The sequence below is a fragment of the Sphaerodactylus townsendi genome, linkage group LG04, assembly GCF_021028975.2.
Source record: "Sphaerodactylus townsendi isolate TG3544 linkage group LG04, MPM_Stown_v2.3, whole genome shotgun sequence".
Lineage (NCBI taxonomy): Eukaryota > Metazoa > Chordata > Lepidosauria > Squamata > Sphaerodactylidae > Sphaerodactylus > Sphaerodactylus townsendi.
The window spans coordinates 64,243,100-64,255,542 of record NC_059428.1 but is presented as its reverse complement, the minus strand read 5'-3'; the positions used below and the strand labels follow the sequence as shown (position 1 = coordinate 64,255,542).

The 12,443-nt window shown below is 35.8% G+C and overlaps 1 protein-coding gene across 4 annotated transcripts in view; it reads left to right on the top strand.

Annotated features, from left to right (window-relative positions):
- Positions 1–8,488, top strand: part of GRIK1 (glutamate ionotropic receptor kainate type subunit 1) — a 190,001-nt gene extending 181,513 nt beyond the window's left edge. For 3 of the 4 annotated variants that reach the window (XM_048495223.1, XM_048495219.1, XM_048495220.1), the window contains 2 exons: positions 1,374–1,624; positions 7,998–8,488. In XM_048495223.1, the coding sequence (XP_048351180.1) occupies positions 1,374–1,624; positions 7,998–8,153 (407 nt within the window). In that variant the 3' untranslated portion in view covers positions 8,154–8,488. Of the gene's footprint in view, positions 1–1,373; positions 1,625–4,084; positions 4,251–7,997 lie in introns of all 4 variants that reach the window. The other variant, XM_048495222.1, reaches the window with a different exon arrangement.
- Positions 8,489–12,443: the final 3,955 nt, after the last annotated feature.

Here is a 12,443-nt window from a genome sequence, read left to right as displayed (position 1 = left end):
ATGGGGATGGAGGGTGAGGGTTAAAGGTTTAGTTTTTAACTTTTGTACTCTGTATTTTTAATTGATGTTTCTCTGTAAGGGAATGTTTTAATACTATAGCTGCTTAGAGATCCTGTATATAGGCAGGATATAAATATTAAATAAATAAATAAATAAATAAATAAATAAATAAATAAATAAATAAATAAATAAATAAGGGCATTGGAAGAACACAAAAAGGCTCTTGATAAGAAAATTCTTTAAGCAATAGTTGTTAAAAATTAGCTGGATTTATTTGAAACTGAAAAAATACAAAGGAAACTGAAATTCTTGAAACAAAGAAATTTTGAACATGCAAATACACCTGGAAGATTCCTTGCTCATTCTTTGAGGAAAGAAACAGAAAAAAGGACAATCACCGGAGTAAAGATGAATTATAAAATTAGCCATGTGGAGAAGAAATACAAGATCAAGTTGTTTCTTTTTTTTACTGAACTGTCCAAAAAAGGATAATTTGAATAAAAATACCTATCACAAAAATACCTATCATGGGAGACCATAGACAAATTTCAAATCAAAATATTTCAATTCATGAACTATCACAAGCCTTTAAGGAGATTAAAAAGATAAAGCTTCAGGACCTGATGGATTGACTGCAGCGTACCACAGATGTCTTGAGTAGAAGTTGATCTTGCCATTACAGAAATGATGAATGAAATAAGTTTGGAAAAAGCCTTACCTGTATCTTGGTAAGAAGCACATATTACATTGATCCATGAAAAAGTGAATAATCCAGAAATGCCCCAGTCATAGTGACTGGTATCACTATTAAATTTGGACTATAAACTTTTCACGACTATAATGGCAACTATAATGGCAACTAAAATAATCCGTGAAGATCAAACAGGATGTGCAGATAGCCATGAAAGATAATGTATGATTTGTAATTAATGCTATTGAACTTGTTTAAAGGAAGAAAAAGAAAGCAGCATTTATGTTTTAGATGCAGAAAAAGAATCTTAACCAGTAAATGCCTAAATGATGGAATGTTGCGATGATGAACCCTTCACCAATCGGCAAGCAGGACTCATCTTCAGAGGCATGTCATGGTAAGTTATGTTTCTCTCTGTGACCCTACTGTTACATGCCTCTGAGGATGCCAGCGACAGATGCAGGGGAAACGTTAGGAACTAAAACCATCGGATCACAGCCACACAGCCCAGAAAACCCACAACATCCAGATCTAAATTTGTTTTGTGCTCTCTGGTTCAAGTATGTACTGATCACACACTGTTTTCTGCACAGAAAGAACTGTGTCAGAATGGCAACTTCTTTTGCCTGTCTCACCCGAATGTTATATTAAATGTTCTTGCTTTCCTTTCTTTCCTCCTCAGGCTCTCCTTACCGAGACAAAATTACCATTGCCATTCTTCAGTTACAAGAGGAAGGAAAGCTGCACATGATGAAAGAAAAGTGGTGGCGAGGCAATGGCTGCCCAGAGGAGGACAGCAAGGAGGCCAGTGCCCTTGGTGTGGAGAACATTGGGGGCATTTTCATAGTGCTTGCTGCAGGACTGGTTCTTTCGGTCTTTGTTGCAATTGGGGAGTTTATTTACAAATCAAGGAAAAACAGTGACATTGAACAGGTAAGTTTGCTTTGGGTTCTACTTGGTACAAACTTAGTGGGAAAAATAAGGCATTTGTGTGAGATCAGTGTGGGATCCTTCTCTCTATGGCACCAAACACAGCTGAAAATTCTACAGAATGGTGTGCAGGGATAATCACTGGCAGCCATGTCAAGATCATGTGATTTACTTATGATTTGGTATTCAATGTGGATCAACTAGGCATCATTTTGCTGATTCACACTGAATACCAAATTTAATGGGAGACTGTTGTACTTATGCTTTGAACATGCAGGCACATCTGGTTGCAACCAGGCAATGGCAGAATTCAGGCAGTGATTTCAATGCGAAAAGCTGTCCTGGGGATTTCAAATTTAGAATAAGCTGTGCTAGTAAGAGCCAAGTTCTTCTACTGAACATTGGCCATGTTATGGGCACAACTTTGAATGCATTTGTTAAAGAGAAGAGATAAGCACTGTGTCCAGTTCTGGCTCTGAAATAGAACTATGCAGGCCTTTTTGGTGCAATGAGGGAAATATTGAACTGTTATTAGCCCATTTTTAAAAATCTAAACTGGCTTTGAAATAAATAAGGCAGAAATATGAAACACTGGATATGGATTTACAATCACTTACTAGAAACAAGATGATTTAGAACCCGATCTCGTACAGGCTGCAAAGCACTGACAGCTAAACTCCCATCAACAGCACATGTGATTTTTTTTACCTGACAAATGCTACAAAATTTCTATTAAGCACAGCATTTCCCTGTGCTCCTGTACCAGTCCTTTTGAAATGGGGGGGGGGAGGGGTTTGCAAATGAGCAGTGCTTGCTGGGTGCTGTTCATATCTGCCATCTTGCAATTAATAAAGCACTTTTAAGACTCATTCTTTTCAGTAGGACCAAAAAGAACAACTGTGTACTGTTTGTAGCTAGGTGTGATTTTTTTCTTAGGCATCTGAGATGATAAATGTGACATAGCAATGATTCATGAATACTGAAGGATAGCAATATATCCACTGTAAGGATGAACAGATACTCTTCAGTTTTTGTTCTGTGATCTGTTCGTCCCCCTACATATATAAAGTTGTCCTAAACTGAGTCAGACCATTGGTCTACCAATGTTAGTGCTGTCTACTGCCGGGGTCCCCAGCCTTTTTGACCCAGTAGGCCTCTTTGTAATGGTGGGTGCAGCAACAAAATGGCTACCTCAGTAGGTGAAGCCAGCCACAAAATGACTGCCACAGTTTACGTTCATGGAAGATCCTTTGGCTGTGGTAGCAGCTGTTGCCAAAGCGGATTTAAGAAATCTGAACAACAATAACCAATCAGAAGCTTTGCATAGCAAAAGCTCCACCTGATCCCATTCACTTTCTAATAATATTTGGTGGGCACCAGAAAAGATGTTGACAAGCACCATGGCCCCCACGGGCATCACACTGGGGATCCTAGGTTGACTTTGTCTCTCAACAGTTCTCTAGAGTTGCAACTGGAGGTCTTTTGCATCATCTGCTACCCAAAGCTTTTAACTGGGCATGTTGTGGATTGAACCAAGGACTTTCTATGCACAATATTGATGCTGTGTCATTGACCCACACCCTTCCCCTTATTCTGCTCTGCCTGCCTTCCAGTTTGATTTTTGAGAATTTCTCAAATTAATTTCTGAATTTTTGTGTGTCGTATGTTGGAATTTTAAGTGAGTGGGATTTTTTTCCCTTACAGTTACCAATATGCACCAACACATAATATTCACTGAATAAGGCACTGTACAAAAAGGAATCTTGATAGCCTGCTTTCTATTTAATCAGTGCACATGTGGATCATCTCAAAATTCTATTTGTACAATGTTTTTATCAGTATATTAGTAAACAGTCCTGCAAGGGTGGGGGGAGACACAAGCAGAAAACTACAGCAAACTGTAGATGTACAGCAATCTTAACAAAGTCTAAGAATCAAAAGCAAAAGAGTGGCAGATCACTCAGGTATCAGTGCTACTCCAAAGACAAGATCTTGTCAGGTAATTTCGAAAAAGGAGGTTTGGGAGCAAAATTCAAATGAGGAGAATTTCATAAGCCACGGAAGTAAACTGTAATGGACCTTCTTAGAATCAATTCCATTAAATAGGGAATTTAATGTAAACCCTCCAAGAAGTTTGTATTAGTAATCTATTTTGAAAAAAGGAAAAGAAGGATATTTTCATACGAATTTCTGTTTTCTCAGCTTTCAATTACAGAAAAACATTAATACAAGTTTATTTATTATTCAGATTTATCCCCCACCTGTTATGACAGATAGGACAGGTCAAATTAACACTGTAATTTTGATCCAAAGTACAAATATGCATATACTTCAAATTTCAGCTTGCATTATAATTTTATTTTCTGTAATTAAGTTCTATAGATTTAGCATCTTACTCTTTTTTCTTTTTGGTTGCATTGGTTAATCACCCTTATCTTCATTTTCCTTTTTGCATGCGCCAAGGCCTTTTGTTTCTTTTATGGACTGCAGTGCAAGCAAACTCATCCATCCAACTCTACATCTGGAACTACTTTATCTACGGAGTTAGACTGTGGCAAATTAATTCGTGAAGAGCGAGGGATTCGAACACAACCCTCAATTCACACTGTATAGTTACAGTAAAGCAAAGGTGTGTTCAGCTAACAGCAAAGCTTTTCAACAGAATACATGGGAGAAGGTGGGCAACAGGCTGGGATTTAAAGATCCACACACCCAAAGAAGATGTGGGCACAATGATTTCTACACCTTGTCTAAAATACTGTCAAACCTCAGAGGATTTTCAAAAGCAGATGGTGGTTGGGGCTCTTTAGTTTAAAATAAATCAGAATGCCACTGGGCATGTCTATTTACAAGTTCCTAAAATGCTCCTCTGTTATCACAATCCCTTGACTAGAAATGCTGAAACTTTTGGACCATTCCAAGGACTGAAATGCCTAAAAATGGGGGGGGGGGGCATTTTGACATATAATTAGCTCCTATAATTAATGATTGAATATATTTGTTTTGTAAAATAAGAAATACCCAAACCTCTTTTAATGATGATATCCTCTCATCCCAATCCAGGGAGGGAGAGGAGAAAGGGACAGGAAAGAAGAGGGAGGGAGAAAGAAAGGGAGAGAAGGAGAGAGAGAGAGAGAGAGAGAGAGAGAGAGAGAGAGAGAGAGAGAGAGAGATATCCTTACTGGATTGTTAATTGCTCAGGCACGTGCAAAGCCTTCAATGTAGTCCACACTGTTTGGAAACAGGGTCACCTTCCTATTTTTCTTGCATTGCTTATATAAATATGCATCTTCATCTTTCCAGGGATGCACATTCTCAACCATGTTGTAGACATAGACCATTGGTCATACATCACTCTGTGTTGCATGCACCTCTGCAAGTACACGCTATAATTTTTTCAATAATTCAGCATTTTCAGATAAGAACTTACTTTCATTTTATTTCATATCAAAGCTGAACTAATTAAAATCTTGCTTTTCCTTCAGAATACTAAAGCCTGAAAGTGAGGTTTTTCAGTTTTCATTTTCTATCCTGAGTTATATATTTCTACAATTTGTTTTTTTCAAAGAAAAGCCTTGAGAATCTTGATATCTTCTTGCAAACACTCAACAGAGAGAGAGAGAGTACTGTTTCTGACTGACAGCACTGTATTTATGAAACCCAGATTTGAAAAATTTGTATGTATCTAATTGACATTCATCAGACAACGATCCCAAATGAATTGTATAATTTACTTATCAGAAGATAATTAAGCTAGACTCTATGAACTAGGAATGCAGTTGTGGAGGTTACGGCCCAGTCCCCCATTCTCTCCCAACCTCATCTGTTGTTATAAAAAGATATTTATGTGTAATGTATCTTCAAATTAATATGGATTATGTTTGCATCGTACCTAGAGTTGCCAACCTCTAGGTGAGGCCTGGAGCTCTCCTGGAATGACAAGTGACAAATGATCTCTAGACTTAGGAAATCAGTTCCCTTGGAGGAAATGGAAGCTTTGGAGGACAGACTCTACGGCATAACATCCCTCTACTCCCCAAAACACCACCCTCCCTAGGCATTCCCTAACAAGAGTTGGTATCCTTAATACTGCCCTTCATTGACATTGAAACTCAGGCAGGATACAACCTGTTCCCAACAGACCCAACTGTCTCACTTCAGTCAAATTGCAGCATCATGTGAGGCTGCAAGGATATGTGTCTTCCATCGATACCCAATAATATGAAATGGAGAGGGCTAGATGGAAAAGGGGATGACATAGCTGAACATCCACACGACTGGAAAATTTTTTAGTTTTTTTGACTGATTATCTGTAACTGTTCAGCATTTCCCAGGAATTCTTTACTGTTATTCTTCTCACTTTCCATGATAATCTTTACTAGAATAGAATAGAATACTTTATTTACGTTCAATGACCAAATATGATCAACCTTTACTATTCTGTCATACAGCATCTTGACAGAAATGTTTTGATGTACCTAAATTTCCAACTCTATTCTCACTCTTTGAGAATACAGGATTTTTTTGTACATTGGATGTATTTTCTTAGAATTTATTCTCTAAGCCATTTTTTGCCCAACAGCAACAATGTAATCAATGCATTTTTCCAAGAGACATGGTCTGGGTCTTTTTTTCTTAGATGCCTGCACATACTAAACTGATATATGGGCAATAGTTTTTTGCCACAGGCAGACCATACTCTTTAGATCACAGTGGATAAATGTTTATGCCGTACATTTTTATAAAATCTGACTGAAATGTTCACAACACACCATACTGCAGCTTGTTCTTTAAACATGGGGGAACTACAAAACCCATATGCAGTGCAACAGATAGAAAGGGCAAGATGAATTTCCCCTGCACGTCTTATCAGATATCTAAACTTCCTTGAGAAATTATGGCCATTGAATCATTTTGGGTTTTTATTTATAGAATAATTTATAGAAGTCCTTGTATTGGGTGAAAAATGGTAAATACTAAATATCTGTGTACTCATCTTTCAATATTGACTCCCGATTTTATAATCTGGGTACCCACAAATGTTTCTTGGAATTAATTTGATTTCTTATGGCTTGATATGTCATCTGATCAAAACACACCCATTGAAAATGCAGCTTTATCTTTAAAAAATTTTTATAAAATTCTGGCATTGAAGTTGTGAACTATCTGACAAATTCAAAACAGTCTTAAAAAGCCTGTCTTGCTTCCTAATCTCTATTTTCTGTGATGTTTATTAAGTTTTATTTATTTAGATAAATTATTACTTGCTTCTCCACAGGGGTTTTTAGGAGGAGTTACAAATAAAAATAAGCCTGTGATTACATTTTAAAATCAACTATTCTACAACTAAAAACTAACACCAGCATTCAGATCTCATTAGAATTTAGAGGCTTGAACTAACAGAAAAGTTTTTGAAAACATTCATATTTTCATTTATGTTATATCCTAGGTTCTGTGAAGTTCAGCAAGCAGCTGGTTCTCTAGGCAGGGCCTATGCTGGAAAAAGTTCTCTCAAAAGCAGCCAGTAGCCTGGTGTTATATTGGGCAATCAATAAAATTGTCTTTACTCAGTCTTAGGCCCCTTCCGCACATGCAAAATAATGCGTTTTCAAACCACTTTCACAACTGTTTGCAAGTGGATTTTGCTATTCCGCACAGCTTCAAAGAGCACTGAAAGCAGTTTGAAAGTGCATTATTCTGCATGTGCGGAATGAGCCTTAGTAAGTGGAAAGAAACATATAAACACATTCAGATACACTAAAGTTAGAAAAATGGCATAAATGCTTTTCAGTATTTCAATGCATGTTGCACATGCATTAAAAGTGTGGCATTCAGAAGACTGAAGACAGTTGTTGGTCCCCAAAAACATGAGTGAAAGGCACTCATGACAACAGATGTGTTCTCATCTCCCCCTTTCCCCAACAGTCTTCTAAGACTTCTGAAAAAAACGTATTCTACAGAATGTGGGAGTCTTGTGGAGAAAATGCCAAGGGCTGCAGTGAGGAGAGAGAATCAGGTAACTATTGGGGTAATAAAAACCGCAGTGGAAAAGTAAGAAGAACCAATTTGCCCTAGTTTCCTTATCCTTACCAACTCATTCAACTTTTAAATAATTTTCAGACCCTGAAGAACTGTAAATTTACTAGTCTTCCTGTACTTTAATCAACCATTTACTTTTCTTGAGAGAAGTCTCTGATGTCCACAACTGTACAAAGACCAACCTTATATCTGTCAACAACGTTACTGTCATTCAAAAAGTCTACAGTATGACTTACTCCGTGTAAAACTGGCTGTATCTTGAACAAACACAAATTACTATCTAGTTCAACTGTTTTTTTTAAAAAAAACCCTTAATTTTTTCTTCTTTTTTTACCAGTGTCTTTCTTTCAATGCCATAATGGAGGAACTCGGAATTTCACTCAAACACCAGAAGAAATTAAAGAAAAGGCCAAGAACTAAAGGGCGGTCATCATTCACAAGTATCCTTACCTGTCATCAGAGGCGGACTCTGAGAAAAGAAACTATGGCTTGAACGAACACAGCTGTCTACATGGCAATGTCTGGAGTAAAAGACAAAACATATTTTTTTAAAGAAATCTTGAGGCCTACTCATCCCTTGTATGGAAGAATTTCTTAAACAGACAATATTGTTCAGAAAGTCAGTGTGATTTTTCCCATCTTTAATCTAGAGGAGGTACAGCAGATTTGACATTCTCATAAGACTGGTATACTAATAATCACATGGGAACTGTCTCACTTCTACTTTTAAAATGATTTGTATGCTCACCTTTTTTGCATCTCTCTACTCCTCCCCCATTCATTGCTGTATGTGCTTTCTATATGAATAAAACCAGGGATTTTTCAGTACTGGATGATTCTTTTATTTCCTCATTAGAAATATCAGGGTGTGTATGTGTGACATGAGTTAGACCATTATGTACATCTACTCAGCCTATCCAGAATCACCATAGTCGTAAGAATGATAATTGATTGTGGGCTTCACAATTTAAAAAGTAAAAATATTCCACTTTATCAACAGATTGTGATGCAGAGGTAACCTCTAGATAAAATTAATTTAAACAACATAATCAAAGGAAGAACAATAACAAATGCAATAATAGCTAGTAAAATAAAGAGCAGATAATTAAAATTGTTTAAAACAATTTAAAATCACAACCTGTACAGGCTTAAAAGCATTACTTCAAAACATCAGCATCAGCAATTGGACAATCATAAATAAATCATGAAATTATGCTCAGGAGAAAGTCAATCAACAACTAACCAAAGCAAAGCAAAGCAAAATAAAATGACCTTGTCTGGTGTCTAAATGCAAACAAGCAAGCAAACAAAAAAAGTACAAGTTATGTCCATGCAGGGAAACTTCCCAGAACAAAGTGGCACAAAACAATCTAGAAGTCGTTTTTTAACTTGTTCAAATCTCAACAATCTAACTACAGACTATGATATCAAATCATGATAACCTTGTATAGCCTGCTACTAAAAGCAAGATTACTGTTCCTCAGAAACAAAAGAAGGCTTTTTCCACTGGTAAAAATTACACTTCTCTTAAAGAATACAAGGCTATAGATTAATGTCACTTTAGATTCATATTTGAACTGAACAATAGTCTCATTACAGACAATATATTCATTTGGGCTCTCTGATGTCTTCAATTTTGTATTAAAATATTGAACTATATAAATAGCCGAGAAAGAAAGAGAGTAACAATTTCTTGAATTTGATCACAAAGGCATTTTGTGATTCATGTTACCTTTCTATATCACATCTTTCTTTTTGAGAGAAATGTATCCTTGCATTTATGTCCCTGATTGGAACATATTAGCTACATAATACAAATCTCAGGGGACTGATTAAACCTATTCACGCAATTCTGAATGCTTGACTATTCTGTTGTTGCACATCATGCACTTGAATATACACTTGAAAATATATTCAAAATATTCTTGCTAACTAAAAATAAGTGACTCTTGTTCTTGCCCATGGATGTAGAGATGGTCATAAACATAGAAAGTCAGTGTGGTATAATGGTTAAGAGTGGTGGACTCTAATCTGGAGAATTGGGTTAAATTCCCCACTCCTCCCCATTTATTTTCCTACTCTTACATATGAAGCCTGCTGGGTGACCTTGAGATAGTCACAGTTTTTCAGAACTCTCTCAGGCTCACCTACCTTACAAGGTGTCTGTTATGACAAGGTGTCTGTAAGGGAAACAAACTTGTAAGCCACTTTTGAGACTCCTTACAGGAAAGAAAGCATGGTATAAATCCAAACTGTTCTTCTCTGAGTGAGAGTTAGATACATGGAGGAGAGGTCCATCAGTGGCTACAAGACATGGTGAGTAAAGGGAACCTCCATATTCAGCAGGGGAAGATGTGGGCCTTAGTGTCCTACTTGTTAGTCACTATTGGAAACAGTATGCTGGACTAGATGGGCTACAGGTATAATCCAACAAGATACTTTTAGTGTTTCTATGTACTTTCATTGTCCAAGATAATTTGATTCAACTGCATTGTTTAAATATGTCATTCCTTGACACAAACCTTATCACTTGAAACCTAGGTGTTCACATTAATATTAACATTTGAATGTCTGAATTATGTGAAAAGATACCATCAGAGTATAAGTGAAATTAGATTTTGTTGTCCTAACATGCATCATTTTATATTTATAATGAAATCATTTGTTACATCATTGCCAATTTTTCCAGTTTGGAGAGTGTTACCCAAATGGCTTACAAGTGCATGACCCTCTAAACACTTGCACCTTAAAAAGACTGTAAACAAAGAGATGTGCTATGATTTATTTGCTTTAAGAGTGTAATTGGAGGACTGTGTAATTCTGTTTTTAATTGGAGATGTGGCTGGTGCTAAGAGCTGAGAGTATAAAACAATATGACAAATGCAGGAAACACAAGCCGAAAATGGAACAGTTATTGGAAATAATGATGAGTTTCCAGAATGACACAAAATAATGTTTTAATAAATTGGATTAGAATTACTGCAAATGAATAGAATTGGGATGGATTAAAAAAATTGAAAACACCCTTAAACATATAAAAGTAGAACTTAAAGAAACTTATGGGAAAATTGACCTTTTGGAGGACAAATGTGAAAGTCTACAGAAGCAGCCTGATGATATGACTGGCAGCAATGCACTCTTCGAGTTAAAGCCAAAGGAAAATATTTTATGCTTAAGGGGTCTTCCAGAACAGGAAGTTGAAAATATACATCTTAGAATAGTCATAGCTCTGGCAGAATTTTTGGGAATAACAGCTGATAAAACAGAGAAACTGATAGGATATACAGAATTAATTCTGGTGCACATGAATGAAAGGCACCAAAAGACATAACTGCACATTTGATCAAAAAAATGATAAAAGATGAAATTTTAGGATTTCACTCTGCAGCCAGGTTGAAGATAGAATGGAATGATATAGTGGTGGTAAAAGAAATACCCATATGTATTTTGAGGAGAAAGGACTACACATTTTTGGTGGATATCTTGAAAAAATGCAACATTCAGTTTAGATGGGAACAAGTAGAAGAATTTGTCTTAACCTATAAATCAAAGACATATATTCCAAATTCTGTGCAAAAAACACAGGATTGTATAAGAAGAAATAAATGGAACTTAAGGTTTGAAGAAGATTAACTGTAAGTGTATCCTGTTGGAGTTGTTTATAGTTAAATGATGAACTATAGAATTTGAGTTTGAATGCAAATGGGCTGAATACACAGCATAAAAGAAAAATATTTTTCCATTTTCTGAAAAAAAATAGTGATTTTATATGCATGCAAGAGATACTTCTGAGAAAAAAGGATGAAAATTTTTTGAAAAATGAGATTTTGGAAACTTTGTTTGCCTCAGGTATAAATAAGTAAAAAAGAGTAGCAATTTATGATAACAAGAATCTTATCCCAAGATGATTTTTTACAGATGGGAAGGGCAGAATGGTGGGGTGGAGATCAGTGTAGATGGGATAAACTTTTCGATAATTGGAATATACCAATAATGGTAAGGCTATTTTTTTACTGTACTAGACAAGGTTACAGATTGTATATGTGATAATGTGTGTATACTTGAGACTTTAATGGGATTGTAACATCTGAAATAGGTAAATGCAGAAGAAAAACTTTAAAAAATGAGGGAAATTTACCTAAGCCCTTCTTTGATCTTATGGGGGGGAGGTTTTAAGAGATGTTTGGAGAAAGAGATGTTTGGAGAAAGATGGCTTAGTTAGAGACTGCACCTTCTACTCAAATCGGTACCAAAGTTTTTTTAGAATTGATATGGTATCGGCTTCAGAATATTTGGTGGCCCAAACTTTTAAGATTAAAATATTGCCACAGGTATAGTCATACCATAGCCCAATACAATGGGATATTAAAAGACCACAAGAGCAATTTAGATGTAAATTAAAGGATTGGATACTTCAAAATGATCAAATAACTCAAATATGTAAAGTAAAACTAAAAGAATGTTTAAAAATAAACTTAGATTCCATCTCAGCTAAAAAACCATAATATGGGATGCTAATAAGGCCTTTCTGAAAAGTGTGAGAATGCAACAAGAGAGCATTGAAAAAGAAAGAATGAAAAAAATTCAATCAGATTACAGAGGAAATTAAAAGAAATTAACAAAAATTACAGAAAAACCAGGAAGGTGAAAAAAATTATAATAGGTTTGAAGAAACAATTAGAGATGCTACTGAGATTGTTTAAAAATGAAATATTTAAAGCAGAAAGATTTTGAATTTGCTTATAAACCTGGAAGATGAGAATGGAAAAACAAAAATGAACAA